Genomic DNA, 17,396 nt, shown 5'->3' on the forward strand with positions numbered 1-17,396 from the left:
GGCTACGCCCCTTGCCGCTAGGTCATGCCCCCGTTTTAGATGTGCACAGTGTCCCTCTTTCTATCACTCCAGTTTTGGGAGGTATGCAAAAAAAAAATTAAAAATAAGTAACAGCTTAGGTTACTATATATCATGTTTTGACCTTTTAATCTAAATTGTGTAAAAAAAATCAAGCTACGAAAAACAAAAGTCAGACATTGACACGTTTCCTTTGCTAGACTATTACAGGGTGTGCTTAGAATTTTCATCATTTTACCTCAGTTCCTCAGCCAACCAATCAGGTCACGTCATCGCATGAACGATGGGAAGAGCGGGAACCGACTCCAGGCACATCAGCAGATCACGGTGACGGAGCTGCTGCGTGTAGAGGATCCGCGGGATGTCTGTGGCAGAAGCGCAGCTGTATGAACGGGTTCATTATCGTCATGACCCTCACTGGCTGCTGCCGGGGCTGGGGGATGGGGAGGATGCCCTGTGCTTGGCCTGTGTAATAGAGATGATCGAGGACGGAGATGTTTCGGTGAGTGGATGTAGGGAAATAGCGCAGAGGCTGCTGGTGCCAGCAGCAAACAGCTGAATCTTTATAATGTTGAACTTGGTATGTTTGTCAGTAAAATCAACGTGTGGGCAGGAGTTAGAATTTTACTAATATTGGTTATGGAAATGTATAGTGTAACGACAGTATTTTGTGTAGCATAGAGGTGCAATGTGGATATTTTGTTATTACATTATACTTGTTTCCTTTATCTAAAAATTGGGAAGAAATGCTGGATTAGTCGAGCTCCATTCATCAAAAATTTCCATTCCAGAGCTTGTAATATGTGCAGGGGCGGATTTAGGGAGGAGGGCGCCCCTAGGCACAACAATAATGTTTATGAAGTAGGACAGTTTATAGGGGCAGTATCTGCATGTCCTATCCATTTACACTCTATTTAAGATGGAATATAGTACAGTACAGTGGATATTTTGCAGTTATTGGTACATTTTGGGCTGACAGTACTATCACAGGCATCCAAGTGCCGCCCCCAAACATGTGCCGCCCCTAGGCCGGTGCCTCACGTGCCTAATGGGAAATTCGGCTCTGAATATGTGGGGGACGCTTGTGACATCTGTCTCCTGGTGACGGTTGTCACAAGCACCAACACTGGATGGGACATTGCTTGGAGAGGAACCCCCTCCAGACTGGCACTACAAGCTCTGGAATGACACAGTTTGATGACTGGAGCCTTGCTGGACTGGCACGTTGGGGTCTGGTTCTGTGTGTTATTCATTCCTTTGAATACTGAAGGATTTTGAGGAGCAGTCCTGAACGTCTAATAGGGTAGCGACTCGGGGGTGTGGCTTGGGGCAACATGGAGTAGCAGCAGTAAGCTGTAGCTCCTACTAAAGCTCCTGCGCACATCCTGCTATTTCCTAGGGATGGCCATCGGTGCAGTCACCATCAATGGTTGCCATCGATGGCTATTCTACAACCAGCCATTGATAGTATTAAACTATTTGATGGATAACCATCAGAACTGGGGGTGGGGTTATGCTCCGTGTCTTGGCACCTTGAAAAAAAAAAAAAAAATGAAGAAACATTGGTTCTCCTTTACCATCGATGTAGGGAAACCATCTGGTTCTCCTACATCTATGTCAAAAGTATTCAAAATCAGCCATAAGCCATTGATGATTTGAAATCATCTATGGTCGATGGCCATCCCTACCCTTTCCCTGGTGTGATCCCCAAGCAAGAAGCTATATTTTGGGGCACGATTACTACTAAGCTCTCTATATATGCGGTGAACTTGACGGTTATTTTAGCCACTGCTGTTAAAGGTAAGGGACGTGACCAGAGCTGAGACTTGCTGACCATGAAGAAGGAGTGACAGACTTCCAGTGCACGGCAGAACGGGCATGTGAAGCTGCTGAGGGGACACTGCCAGATGGCCTCCACAGGGACATCTCCCCCCATCTGTGTGTCTGTGAGTGCCTGCTAACCTGCACCAGTGGCGACTAGGGCTTGGCTCAGGAGTTTGGCAAATAGCTAGTGTGTAACAAGGCTGAGCTGCCAGACTGTTACAGCAGCTAAAAATCCGAAGCAGGGCTGTGCTTCATATACCGACAGTGTGAGACCGTTTGCTTGAGTTCCTGGTGAGGAGGGAAGAGACTATGTGGGTATTCAATGCCGCAGCGAGCGGCCGGCGTGGGGGTTAAACAGCGAGGATTGCAGAAAACCAGCGATCCTCGCTCTATTCAACGTTCTGGTGAAATCCTCGCCGTCACAGGACGGCGAGAATTCCCCAAAACAGCGAGACCCGCAGAAAACTCGCTGTATTTAGCTGCGGGTCTCGCTGCTTCTCGAGCCGCATCCGCCAATTCCCCCTCGCTCAAAAAACGGAGTGAGGGGAAATTGGCGTATGAGGGGGCTGTGTTAAATGCTGTCAGGGTGAGTAGTGACAGCGAGCAGGAAGCCCTGCTCGCTGTCACCACTCGCAAACAGCATTGAATACCTGCCTATGGGGCAGTTGTATTAAGCCTGGTGAAGAAATACAGTGGAGATAAAGCAGAAGGTGATACCACACCAACTAATTCTTCAAACATAGCTGATTGGCTGGTAAATTATCACTTTCTTCACTTTATCTCTTCACCAGGCTTAATACTTCTGCCCCAGAGAGCTCTTTGTGTGTAAGAGGGACCCACTTCTGGGGGGAGAGTGATACATCTGAGCAGACCTAGTGAAGAGATCTGGAGGTAAATGTCCATACACACTAGGTGATTTTGCCCAGCGTGTATGGACAACGATGATCGCTGTCATCGCTGGGGTAAAGCCGCTCACTGCATATACACTGAGTGGGTTTTCCCCCTGCCCGGCGCTGTCAGCAGGGGGTGGACGGCTTTCCATAGCACAGTGCATCCCGGCCATGCGTGGGAGCGCGCATCACCGCTTATCGACGGGCCGTACACACTGGCAGTTTTGAGCTGAAAGCCATTAAAAACACCAAGTTTGAGAGGCCTTCAGCTCAAAATAGCCCAGGATGTATGGGCCTTAACACTATCGGACACTTTCTCCCTCCTGGAATGGTGAGACTTCATTTGACTATTTGTCAAAGTGGGCATCTGCTATATGCTATAATGTAAGGACATGTGTAGCTTAAGCAAAGAAAAAAATAGACTATGCACATAAGGACCCTGCATTAAAGTCTGTCTAGGCTATATATTTAGATATGCCGATGTTACACCCTTTATTTGAAAGGAAGGAAATTATATATTATTAATTAATAATTATTGTCACAGCAAAATAAATATAGTTTGTTTGTGTGTGTGTGTGTGTGTGTATATATATATAGATAGATATAGATAGATATAGATATATACAGTACATACAGGTGGAGCGCCTCTCATTCAGTGCTGGGAATCACCAGAATGTCCCCGCTGACAAAGGCGCTCCAGCTGACTGGGAAGAATGAGCGTCTTAGACGTGAGTCTTTGAATGAGTTTTTGGAGCCGGGGGACGGAATCCCTGACCGTCTCCACTTCGGGGAGATGGGCAGGGATAGAGCGGGGGGCTGCGGGCACCATCAAGGGAACGACAAAGCAGGGGTGGTGTGCTCCGCCCGAAGGCGACGCGCAAGCGTCCCCTTCTGGGGGCTGTCAGTTGATGATTCAACCGTCAGCACCCGGCTGAATGAGGCCGGCTACATCTGCATATTATATTTTTCATACATTTAATATAGCCCAGGAGGGCTCAGGATTACAGGTGGAGTGGGAGGTGGAGGCAGAGTGGGAGCCGCATTGCCACTGATTATGAAATGGCACAGAAGACGCTGCTGCCAGCCTCTTTTAGCGCGACTCCGCTTGCATCGGGTCTGCTCATGCGGCCGCATCCTGGTGATGCTGTGGACGCTGAGCCCGAAGCTTCCTGGGGGTAATGGACAGTCGTTCTGCCGAGACACAGCCAGGCATGCAGGGCCGGATAATAATGGGGGCACAAGGGTTCAGTACCCTTGGGCCCCCCTCTAGCTAGGGCCCCCCTGTGGTTGGCATGTATTTTAAAAATAACAAATATATATACATGACAAGTGCAAGGGGCCCCCCTGTCTAAAGTGCCCCGGGCCCCCCGAAGGCTTAATCTGGCACTGCGGACATGCATATAGATTCATATGCATGCCCAGCTGTGTCTTGGCAGCATGACTGTCCATTACCCCCAGGAATTTCATTTGACCTCATTTGGGGAAATTTACCCTGGTTCCCTGACTGCTGGTGTAGCCAGAGCTTTGAATACACAATACACTCTGTAAATTCTGAGTTGGGGAAAAACAGTTCACTGAAGGTGTAACGTTCCTACATCTGCCGAAAACCATGTCTAACAAAATTTTTAAATATTGCTTTGAGCAGAACACGCAGCTCTAAGATTAACAATAATAAAGTGTCTGGGTGACACTGGTGGCTATTTCTACCCTCTCCCTATGGGACAGATTTATTAAGCTTGAAGAAGAGATAAACTGGAGATAAAACAGAGAAAAGGTAAAAGGAGATAAAACACCAGCAAATCATCTCCCAACTGTCTTTTTCAAACACAGCTGATTGGCTGGTGCTTTATCTCCTTTTACCTTTTCTCCGCTTTATCTCCAGTTTATCTCTTCTCCAAGCTTAATAAATCTGCCCCTAAATATCTCTGATTCTATGTGGTAATTCTCCCACTGCCTAACAGACCGGTCCAAGGGAAGTTACAGTGAGCTTATGCACACCTAAGTGTGATAATTATTAAAGATCAGAAGTTAGCTGACCTGAGCTCTGATTAATGCTGTGAATATTGAACCGTGCCCTGACAGAAATTAGCTGGTCTCTGAGCAACTATCTATGCAGATAGGGCACGACTAGTGCACTGTGATACACACACAGATTTGAATATAACCTGCACCAAAATCTGTAAAAGGGCAGAAAATGGAATTCTACAGCTACTTCCATAATTTCCTTTAAAAGAGGAATGTGAGAGAGAGAGAGAGAGAGAGAGAGAGAGAGAAGTGGAATACCCCTTCTACACAGAGGCAAAACCCCTGGTTTTTGCCTTGTGAACTCGGATCAACTTCGGTGTAAAAGAGGTACTGAAAAAAAAAAACATTTCCCCACAAATCCTACCCTGGTCCTGACCAGGGTGGAATACGGAGAGGACCCGGGAGGTGGGCAGAGTAAACGGGTATGCCGGGTCATTCGACCCAGCTCCCGTTGACACCAATGGGGGAGCCTAACCTCCTGATCACAGCATCCTGCGGTCAGTATGGAGGTAATGCTGACAGCAGCGGAGCCGGGGAAGAGGTGGATGGATGCCTGTGTACAGCATCCATTCGACTAGGGGATGCACAGAGTATAGGGGCAGCCCAGCAGCTTATCTTGGTGCTGGGCTTGCCCCTAGCACAGCGATAGGCAGTCCCGGGACTTGGAGAGGATGTCATCTCCAAGCACTGCACCCTGAACCCGTGTGCAGTGTAAACGGTGTCGGCCTGGGAATATTCTGGGTCGGCATCACGGTTTAAATGGAGGAAATCCCAGGTTGGATCTGGAATTTTGGTGTAAAAATGGTAGAAGGAAACAAAAGTTACCAAGAAGAATCATGGGGAAATCCAGCAATGCGACAGCAACAGCTGCAAGATTAGAAAAATTTGCACACACTATGCAGGCTTCTAAATCTGCCACACAAAGTGTCCCAAGTTCACCCTCTTCTCATGCTGAGATGGAATATTCGGTAAATGAGCCGACACATTCTACACAACAAATATTACAAGCAATATCTGCATCTGAGCAAAGGGTCATTGAGAAAATTGGGCAAGTACAGATAAGGTGTGTACACACGGTCGACGGCATGCTATTTGATCCCGATGCGATCAGGATCGAATTGCATGGCAAGCCAGAAGACACGATCAATTTTGGCTATATAGTACAGATCTGTACGATATAGTCAATGCAGCCCTGTCTACCTGGCTTTGATTTTGCTCTGCGGGAGCGTGCATCGGGATCCCAAGGTTAAAAACCTGTGCGATCCCGATGCGATTTTGACTCTATGGTTAAAATTGTATGCTGAATTGTACCGTGTATACACACCAGTAAATGTTTCCTTACTTCTACAAGATCTACAAAAAAATTGTGGACGGGTAGAGGAAACAGAACAGCGTATATCCCATCTAGAGGATGTTACTTTCCCTTCAACAAAAAAGCTGGAGGATCTGACCTCTCAAGTGGTAAATATACAATCTAAACGGTCCAATATGGAGGGCAGACTCCAACAAAATAACATACATATAGTGGGGCTCCCAGAACAGGTAGAGGAATCAGATCCAGAGAAATTTGTTGAAGAATGACTAATACAGATGTTTACTAGAGAAGTATATACTCAACACCACAGCCCGTTGCTTCTGCATGAACAATAATAGCCCGATTAATGCATTTTAAGGATAGAGACACTGCGCTGAACTTTGCATGAATTAATGGCTGTCACAAGTTGTACTGAACTACCCGCCTATTCAGCTCGGGAATTGGCTCGACCTAATGCAGAGGTGCGGAGTCTAACCGTGCCGAGGGTTTTCTGCCAGAGACCCCTCCAATTGGGATTTGGGCTTCTGCGGCACTCGACACGTCGGTCGCGGTCCTCTGATTAGGTTTCCCTTTATGAGCTGAAGGCTGGGAGTAGGTGATATGGAGAAGCGGTCGTCTAGCCGGGTCGGTATCTATGCGGTCAGTTAGGAGCCCAAGGGAGAGGCAAAGGCGATCCAAGACAAGCCGGGTCATACACGGGAGACACTGGTTGCGGTACACTGGGATGAGACGGAGGGATAGTCGAGAGCAAGCTGGGGTCATACACGGAGAAGTCACAAGCGGAGTACAAGGGGTTAAGCGGGAGAATCGTCAGTAACAAGCCGGATCAATAACAGTAGTAATGGAGACAAGCACTAAGGCACAGTAACGCTGGAGTAGGTGTGAGCCTATACTCTGGCATTGGTTTGCCCGCCAGAGACTTCCTTTATACTGTGGACTGAGCAGTTCAATTTCCTGCCTGTTCCTATAAACGTTAGAACGTTCGGCGCGCGCGCCCCTAGTGAGCGCGCGCTCGCGTACCCGGAAGCTGCAGACACGCTGCCGGAGCCTGTGCAGGGAGAGACGCCAGCCACCCGTTACACCGCCTCCCACCGCCTGTCTCAGACCGGCGTCGCCCAGCCTGCTCAGGCTGCTGCCTGAGCCAGTGCCTGGGGCGCCCAGCCTGCCGCCCGCAGAAGCCACGTCCCCGGACCCGGTAAGAAACTCTCCGTGGTCCGGGAGACTGTGACATTACCCCCCACCCTAGGGGTGGGCACCGAACACCCTATGAAAGGTTTCCTGGGAAATTTCTGATGGAACTTGCGGAGTAACTGTGGGGCGTGAATCTCAGAGGCCTTAACCCAGCAACGCTCTTCAGGACCGAATCCTTTCCAGTCGATGAGGAATTGAACACGACCCCTAGAAACTCTTGAATCCAAAATTTGTCTTATTTCATATTCCTCATGACCATCTACCAGGAGGGACGTATAAGGCCGTTTGGAAGAAGAAAACTTATTGAGAATAAGTGGTTTCAGGAGTGACACATGAAAGACATTGGGAATCCTAAGGGATCTAGGAAGTTTGAGTCTTACTGCCACTGGATTGATTACTTGAAGGACATAAAAAGGGCCGATGAACTTTTGAGCTAATTTCATAGACGGAACTTTGAGCCTTAAATGTCTCGTGGAGAGCCCTCCAGGTTTGAATTGAGGAGCCGCTTTCCTTTTGTAATTGGCAAAACGTCTGTAGCGATCAGAGGTTTTAGTAAGATTTCTTCTTACCTCAGACCAGATATTAAAAAACTTTTTAACCGTGTGTTGGACAGCTGGCAGAGTACTAGAAGACTTGGAAAAAATTTCAGGAAGATTAGGATGGAATCCATTTTGAATGAAGAATGGAGACTGACCGGTGGACTCGTGGTACAGATTGTTGTGGGCAAATTCTGCCCAAGGGAGCAGAGACGCCCAATCATCTTGATTGGCTGACACGTAGATCCTTAAAAACTTTTCGAGGTCTTGGTTAACCCTTTCGGTCTGCCCATTGCTCTGGGGATGGTAAGCCGAAGAGAAGTTGAGTTTGATATTAAAAGAAGAACATAAAGCTCGCCAAAACTTGGAAGTGAATTGGACTCCTCTATCTGACACAATACTTTGAGGAAATCCATGCAGTCTGAAGATATTCTTTATAAAACTCTCGGCCAGCTGAGAGGCAGATGGAAGGCCTTTGAGAGGAATGAAGTGAGCCGCCTTGGAAAAACGATCCACCACCACCCAGACAGTATTAAAACCTTGGCTAACAGGAAGTTCAGTGATGAAATCCATCGAAATATCAACCCAGGGGTGAGTTGGGACTGGAAGGGGCTGAAGTAACCTAACTGGAGCTTGTGGTATGGACTTGTGTTGGGCACATGTATCACAAGCAGCTACAAAGTTCTTAACGTCTGTTTTAACTGAGGGCCACCAGTAGCTACGACAAATGATCTCTGTAGTCTTCTTGACACCAGCATGCCCGGTGAAGTGAGAGGAGTGGAACCAACGTAGCAGTTTGGTTCGGGACTTTAATGGCACAAATGACTTCCCTACAGGGATCTTAATCTTCTTGGAGGATGCAATGAAACAAGATGACTTTAGGATGGGCTTCTGGTCATCTAACTCCTCTGAGGCAGCTGGCCCAAAGACTCGCGAAAGTGCATCTGCCTTGATGTTTTTGTCTCCTGGACGATAAGTTAGCACCAGATTAAATCGGTCAAAAAATAAGGACCATCGAGCCTGTCTATAATTTAGGCAATGAGCCGTCTTGAGATACATTAAGTTTCTGTGATCAGTATAGACTGTTACCGGGAATCTTGCGCCCTCCAATATATGACGCCATTCTTGTAAGGCCAATTTGATAGCTAACAGCTCTTTATCTCCTACAGCGTAATTTCTTTCTGCAGGTTGAAATTTCTTGGAGAAGAAACCACAGGCGTACTATTTGTTAGCTTCATCTTTTTGAGAAAGAACTGCCCCCACTCCTACTGAAGATGCATCTACTTCCACAAAGAAGGGTTTGTCAGGATTAGGCCGCCTTAAGATGGGTGCGGACAAAAAAAGTTGCTTGAGTACTGAAAAAGCTTGCTTTGCCTCAGAAGACCACTCCTTAGTATTCTCGCCTTTGCGAGTGAGCTTGGTTATAGGAGCTACCACAGAAGAGTAACCTTTTATGAACTGTCTGTAGAAGTTGCAAAAACCCCAAAAATGTTGAATGGATTTTAACCCTACCGGTTGTGGCCAGTCAGAGATTGCAGACAATTTCTTTGGGTCCATCCGTAATTCTGACCCCGTAACAATGAACCCCAAGAAAGGCATCTCTTGTTGTTCGAATGAGCATTTCTCTAGTTTGCAGTACAACCGGTGCTTACGAAGACGATTTAGAACTTCTTGAACATGCTGCTGATGTGCCTGAAGGTTCCTTGAAAAAATTAAGATGTCGTCCAGGTAGACAATTACGAATTTGTTCAAAAGATCTTGGAAGATATGGTTCATGTATCTTTGGAAGACTGCCGGGGCGTTGCTTAAGCCGAACGGCATCACCAAGTACTCAAAGTGTCCATCTCGCGTATGGAAGGCTGTCTTCCACTCATCTCCTGACCTAATTCGGATCAAATTATATGCTCCACGAAGATCCAGTTTTGTGAAAAAACAAGCCCCTTTGATTTTGTCAAAGAGTTCAGAGATGAGAGGAAGAGGGAAACGGTCCTTCACCGTGATGGCATTGAGACCCCTATAATCAATACAGGGCCTGAGACCCCCGTATTTTTTCTTAACAAAAAACAGACCCGCTCCCGCTGGTGACTTGGACTTCCTGATAAAACCCCGCTCCAGATTATCCTTAATATACTCAGAGACTGACTGAGACTCTGCCATGGACAATGGAAACACTCGACCCCGAGGAGGACATTTCCCAGGAACTAAATCTATGGCACAATCCCAAATTCTATGGGCTGGTAGCTTCTCTGCTTCTTTCTTGCTGAACACATCCGCAAAGGCTTGATAAGCGACTGGAAGCTTGGGGCTGGTTCCCAGTTTAGAGGAAGATATAGAACATGAATGACGTTTAACCTGTTCAAGGCATCGCCCCTGACACTCTTGCCCCCATGCCAATACTTGATGATGCTTCCAGTCCAGGGCAGGTGAATGCAACTGTAACCATGGCAACCCCAAAATTACCGGATTCTCTGCTGATGGAAGCACGAAGAAGGAGATGGACTCTTGATGGAGAATCCCTACTCTCATCTGTACAGCTGAAGTATTGGAACAGATGTTTGAAAAGGGCAACCTGTTGCCATCTACTCCTATGATGTGTAGGGGATTCTTCAGTCCGTGACACGGAACTCCCAAGCGTTTGGCAGTATCTGCGGTGATGAAGTTACCATCTGCGCCAGAATCTAGGAACGCTTTGAAGACCAAGGAAGAGTTTCTATAAGTTAGGGTTACATCGATGGTGAACCCAATTGCGGATACTTGAGAAGAGGTATACGATAGTGTGCCTAACCTGACCCCCTTACAATCAGTTAGGCCTTGTCGTTTCCCGGGCGCTTTAGGGCAAGCAGAGAGGAGATGACCTGACTCCCCGCAGTACAAACACAGTAGATTTTTGAATCTTCGCTCTCTTTCTGCAAAAGGAAGGCGAGCTTTCCCAATCTGCATGGGTTCCTCCAATTGTTGACTTGCCACGGAAGCCGATGCCGACGATGGGCTAGCTGGAGGAATAAATCGAGGTGCCAACTTGAAACTGTACTTCCGGGATTGTTCCCTCTCCTTGTCCCTCTCTTGGTAACGGAGGTCCACCCGTGTACATAAGGAAATGAGGTTGTCCAAAGAAGTCGACGGCTCTCGACCTGCCAACTCATCCTTAATCTTCTCGGATAGCCCCTGTGTGAAAGTGGCCATCAGGGCCTCCTCGTTCCACCCTAACTCGGATGCGAGGGTCCTGAACTGAACTGTGTATTGTCCCACAGTCTGGGTTCCCTGTCTCAGCCGAAGAATGGCTTAAGCGGCGGACGTCACCCGGCCCGGTTCATCAAACACCTTACGGAACTCGGTGATGAATTCAGTGATGCTATTAATCACCGCGTGATCCTTCTCCCAGAGTGGAGAGGCCCAGGACAGAGCTTGACCCGAGAGTAGCGAAATCATGTAGGCTACCTTCGCTCTATCCGACGGGAAGGATGCCGCCTGTATTTCAAACTGGATAAGGCACTGATTCAGAAATCCCCGACACTCCTTAGGACTCCCATCGAATTTAGCTGGGTTCGGAATGCGAAGTGAAGGAGCTCTTGCTGCGACCACCGGAGGAAGTGGTGCCGGAGGCGGTGGAGCTGGGGGGGCTTCAATGCGTTGCATCAGGGTCTGCAGACATTGCATGATCTGTGCCTGATCCTGTTCCTGCTTATTCACCCTGGTTAACAGATGCTCCAGAAGCTCCTTTGGAGACGGGCCGGCCGCTGGATCCATATTTATGGGCCAGAGTATTCTGTCACAAGTTGTACTGAACTACCCGCCTATTCAGCTCGGGAATTGGCTCGACCTAATGCAGAGGTGCGGAGTCTAACCGTGCCGAGGGTTTTCTGCCAGTGACCCCTCCAATTGGGATTTGGGCTTCTGCGGCACTCGACACGTCGGTCGCGGTCCTCTGATTAGGTTTCCCTTTATGAGCTGAAGGCTGGGAGTAGGTGATATGGAGAAGCGGTCGTCTAGCCGGGTCGGTATCTATGCGGTCAGTTAGGAGCCCAAGGGAGAGGCAAAGGCGATCCAAGACAAGCCGGGTCATACACGGGAGACACTGGTTGCGGTACACTGGGATGAGACGGAGGGATAGTCGAGAGCAAGCTGGGGTCATACACGGAGAAGTCACAAGCGGAGTACAAGGGGTTAAGCGGGAGAATCGTCAGTAACAAGCCGGATCAATAACAGTAGTAATAGAGACAAGCACTAAGGCACAGTAACGCTGGAGTAGGTGTGAGCCTATACTCTGGCAGGGGTTTGCCCGCCAGAGACTTCCTTTATACTGTGGACTGAGCAGTTCAATTTCCTGCCTGTTCCTATAAACGTCAGAACGTTCGGCGCGCGCGCCCCTAGTGAGCGCGCGCTCGCGTACCCGGAAGCTGCAGACACGCTGCCGGAGCCTGTGCAGGGAGAGACGCCAGCCGCCCGTTACACCGCCGCCCACCGCCTGTCTCAGACCGGCGTCGCCCAGCCTGCTCAGGCTGCTGCCTGAGCCAGTGCCTGGGGCGCCCAGCCTGCCGCCCGCAGAAGCCACGTCCCCGGACCCGGTAAGAAACTCCCGTGGTCCGGGAGACTGTGACAATGGCATACTCTAGTTCGATAACTCATGGTCTCTCTAGCCTGACTTTGCTATTGAGGTGCAAAAGAATCCTGCTAGTTTTATACAGGTTAAAAGCTGACTGAGAGACCTGAACATAAAATATTCCATGTTATTTCCTGTATGTACAGTATATGAGAAATATATGAGAGTTCTACCCATTTTTTTTTCATGTCCGAAAAGTGGTTGGAAGGTCATATCCATGTCTGGTGATGATTCTATATTCTATACATTCCTTTTTTTTCTCCTTCTTTCCACCAGGGAAGGATGAAAAAAGAATGGAATTATGGGGGTTTCTATCTGTTGCTAAAACTAGTTTAATATGGTTAAATTATATCCTCACTGTGCCAGTACTAATTTTGTGCCTTTGGCTGTTAAGTTTGACTAAAGATCAAGAGGATCCCAAAAGTATAGATAAATATCTTGTACTATGAAATTAAATTTTAAATGTACCCATAAATTCAATATTTCAGTAACTCACATGGAAGCATGAGGCAGTACACCTGTTAAACCGTAACTGGATTGTCTAAGGTTGAGCTCAGAGAAGACAGAAACCTCCAGTGGAGTAAGAGGGAATTCCATTAAGATGTATAATATCATACTCTTTGTTTTCTTCCTTACCTAGGTTATCCGGAAGAAGCATGTTTTGTCAAGCTTTCAGATATTTTTAGAAAAAAATACATCCACCGTTCTTGGATTTCTGACAAATGATGGAAGAATCTTTATTCGCTTTATAAGACAATTGCTTGGTAAGTTAGTTGTAAAGTAGAGAGGTGCAGAGCAGCAAATAAGTAATTTTGTTTTAGTATAGTTAACCCTTTGAGTGCTAATGGGGGTATTCAATCACCGGCGACCATCTCCCAACGGGGAAGATGGCTGCCGGGCCCTATTCAAGGCTGTCTTCCTCGACAGCATTGAACAGGGGAGCTCGGCAGAACAAGCAGTCAGGCTCGTTCTGCTGAGAACAGCCGGGAAGTGACAAGCTTTCGGCTGCAGCTCACCTCTTCCCGGCCGCAGCTTGCGGCCACGCCCCCTTCTCGCCCCGCTTCAGGCGGTGACATTTAATCCCGCCTGCAAATTCTCGGTCGAGCTGACGGGACAGGGTCACGGCTGTTGAGCAAGCTCGGCAGCCGTGACCCCAGATTGAATACCCCTCAATATCTCTGAAAGATGTGCAAAATATCCACTAAAAATGCCAACATCTCTGAGAGATGCGCAAAATATGAGTACCAACATTTCCGTGAGAGATATTCAAAATATCCGCTAAAAATACTGGTCACTCACATTTGTTAAAGATGTTGTTTAAAAAAGATTTTATTTCCTATATAAGGTAAACATTACGAATCATTATGATGAACACAAATATTTGCTTGGGAATTTCACACCAATTTTGACAAATTCACTTGGCACTTAAAGGGTTAATACAGGTTTTATTGTAGTAGAATTTCTTATTTCCAAAATGTCTTTATTTGAGTTTTAACAAATTTAAGCACAATAGCAATATATATTAAAACTCTAATATCGAATATTTGTATAATAAAATAGCTTGTATCATACAATATAGAAGAATTTGATTAACTAGTATACACATATATGTAATATCAAAATGGAACAAGAGAAAAAGAAAAGAAAGAGAAGGAAGAAGAAAATAAAGAATAAATTATTGCCTGTAGCCCAAAAATGTCCTGTATTATATATAATACAGGATATCAACTAAATTGTATGGGAGGATCAGCTCAAAATATCTTAGTTTGATACGATAGAATCATTTTAAAGCAACTATGAATTTTTTTTTTGTGAAATGTCTAACGTGTCAATAAAAGATCCCAAATTTCAAAGAATTTTTTAACATTTTGTTCTTTATGTAATGAAACCTCCATCCAATCCATCTTGAAGTAGATTTATTTTCGGCATCATACAAACGCTGAAAAAGTAGGTTGCAGAAGTTATCTTTATTAAACCAGAAATATACTTAGTGCCAACATGTTCAAGGAAACATCAGCACAACAAGCATGCAGGAAGCATACTGACCCAAACAACTAGCCTCCGTATATACCCATAGTGATCAAGCCAAATTACAAAATACAAAACAGCTGATTTTCAGGATAGTAGGAGCCGGTGGAATGCATACTTCATGTTCCAGAAGTGGCACAGTACATAATCAACAAGGCATAAAGGTACATACGTGGAAAGTGGGTAGGGGATGTATCGCGCTCCATTGGGGGGGGGGGGGTTGGTGCGTGCTGCAGATCTTGAGTCTGTCCAAGACTCAGAGGGGTATCTGTATTGGTTTGATTGATTGCGCACTCAACGGGGGGGGAGGGGGTCGGAGGGGGGGGGGGATTGGTTTGGGGTGGGGAGTTGATTGGGCTGCTGAGGAATGTGTTGTACAATAAGTATACTCAGGAGAGATGGTTAAAGTAGTACAGTGCTGTAAACTATATTTATTTAGGTGTTAATAAAAAAAATTGCGGTGTTAATGCCTCAAACGAGGATGGGTGGGGGGTCGGAGTAGTCACTGGGGCCCACTGGTTGGTAACCTCCTCTCTCTCACTGCAAGTGCAGTGTGAGGGTGTGTTACCCGATTAGTGGTCCTTGAGTCAGGGGGTAATTCTGAACTTGGCTGTATACTTGAGGAGCCCTTGACGGGGATGGGGGTGATCAGCAGATCCCCGAGGGGTTTGTTTTATACATTATTACTCTGCACCTCTGATAAAAATTAATTATACCTCCCTACATGACCTATTCCAAGAGGGACACATTGCTCTGCTCCAGGACTTCATCTTAATTTATGATTGCCCTTACCTGTGTTGAACAGGTTAACTACGGTAAGTTTTTCACCAAAGGTGATTGCAATCACAAATTGAGAGGGAAGCACAGGAGCAGAGCATTGTGTCCCTCCTGGAGAGGGTAATGTTGAGAGGTAGGAGTATCTAGTGTATCCCCATTACCATAATTGCTTATCGAAAACAGCAGTAGCCACTTTGCTGTATATTTGAACTGCATTAAAGCTCTGTTTCAGATCTGTGCTGAACTGTTAATGGTTAAAGTTAATATCCATAGTCTGCAAATTATACTCTAAGACTCCAGTCAACTCCAGTCCTCAAGAGCTACCAACAGTTAACGTTTTCCATGTCTCCACACAGAATCACGAGTAAAATAATTAGCTCCACCTGTGTCAGTCAGTAAAGAGTGCACCTGTGTATCTAGAAACCAAGGACTGGAGTTGGCTACCCCTGCTCTAAGAGATCCTTGCTACACCTTGCTCCTGAATCCTGAACCATACTTGCAAACCTGACCCTCTCCATGAGGGAGAAAATGCTCTGTTCCTGGAATTATTATGTAGTTATTTCTCACTCAGTGTGCAATTGGAATACAAAATGTGTTTTTCCTGTTCCTGGACTTCCCTGGTAATTTCCATCACCTATGGTGAGCTAGTTAATTGATAAGAAGGGTGATTTACCACAGGGATGTCCAGGAACAGAGAATTGTCTTCCTCATGGAGAGGGTCAGGTAGGCAAGTATGTCTGAACACATATGGGATTCTACAGTCATTGCCAAGACAGTTCTTATACCCATAAAACTCTCTTGCAGGTTCTAGGGCTCCTAAACAATTGTGCTGGAGTTCCTCAACATTTTTATGGTTATAAAGGTGCAATCATAACACAAAATAGAAAGAACTTCTGCTTGTAGGCACCTTGTTTTGTAAATATATATTCCAATTAAATGTTCTGCTTGTTCATCAATTTTTTTTATCATGTATTTCAGGGATGTTGGTGAATGTGGAAGATGCCTCGGCTTTAAACCTTATTACTGAGGGTAAGTAATAAAGAATCTTGTAAATTATTTTTATATGTTGTGTAAAGTTATTACTATTTATTTATAAGCAGGGCCGTTTGTAGGCCATGCAAACAGTTTAAAATACACCGCACCTCAGTGGCGTAGGTTGCCCGGAGGCAAGATGAATATCGGTGCCCCCCCCCCCCCCCCCCCCACACACACACAACGATATTCAAAATATATATAGTCTGTTATGAAATATATATTATATACTGTATGTATATACAGAAAAATAGGGAGAACACATATATACTTCAGAACTCAGCCACAGAAACGATTTTGATGGCTTTCAATTAATGGATTTAAACTGGCAGTGGTGGAGAGGTGCCCCCTTGACAGCACTCTTGCCTCCCAGAGTTCTGCCTCTGCCGCCCATCCTAATAGACAATTTGGTATTTTGGTATTGAAGAAATTGTGTGTGCCCCAAAAAGGGGTGTGGGCTAATTATAAGGGGTGTGAACTATCAGGAAAAAAGGCATGTCCTTGCTGGGAAAAATTTCCCTTGTACCCCACTTTTGCAACATGCACAACCAGACATTGGTCATCGCAGGAATGATTAATGCCCCTTTCTAATTTTTTTATTATGATTATCGAAATGCCCCTTACACATTATGCCACACACCATAATGCCCATGATACATTATGCCACACAGTGTAATACCGCTGCCACAATATACAATATGTGTCCTGTGATCAATTGAGAAGAAGCATTCCCTACTGTTACCTTGTTTGGAAGTGCAGGTTCTGTCTGGGTCAGGGATGATGATAGTGGTGTAAAGATGGGGGAAAGGGGGAAATGGAATACCGGCGCACAAGTTACACCTGCTGTTTGTATGGTTAATTCAAATACAATGATGGTTAATTTGATAGAGAATCCACAATGAAAGAGAAATTTATTATCCAATAAGTACAAATCATTAATGTGGAGGTGCACCCCTGAGAGTAGAAAACATATAGCTTCAAAGGAAAAAGAGAAAAAAAGAACTCTCCTTTGTTTGGGGGCACGCTTGACAAAGAGAACTTTGTAGTATTGAAATGGTTATGAGTTGAAAACATAACTTTTCATAAGATAATTTACTTAAAAAACAGTTTTTGTACAAAAACACAACAGGCTACACAAAACATATAGGGGTGGTTGAAAC

At 46.0% G+C, this 17,396-nt stretch overlaps 1 protein-coding gene across 5 annotated transcripts in view; it reads left to right on the plus strand.

The window, feature by feature from the left end:
* The first annotated feature begins 316 nt into the window (after positions 1 to 316).
* MEI1 (meiotic double-stranded break formation protein 1) overlaps positions 317 to 17,396 on the plus strand; it is a 237,512-nt gene continuing 220,432 nt past the window's right edge. For all 5 annotated transcript variants that reach the window (XR_014454370.1, XM_083156559.1, XM_083156560.1 and 2 more), the window contains exons 1-3: positions 317 to 520; positions 13,040 to 13,163; positions 16,183 to 16,233. Coding sequence is in view for 4 of the 5 variants with exons in the window: in XM_083156559.1 (XP_083012685.1) it covers positions 380 to 520; positions 13,040 to 13,163; positions 16,183 to 16,233 (316 nt within the window). In the remaining variant the exon portion in view is untranslated. The remainder of the gene's footprint in view (positions 521 to 13,039; positions 13,164 to 16,182; positions 16,234 to 17,396) is intronic.

The sequence above is a fragment of the Crinia signifera genome, chromosome 8 (genome assembly GCF_055691185.1).
Source record: "Crinia signifera chromosome 8, ASM5569118v1, whole genome shotgun sequence".
Lineage (NCBI taxonomy): Eukaryota > Metazoa > Chordata > Amphibia > Anura > Myobatrachidae > Crinia > Crinia signifera.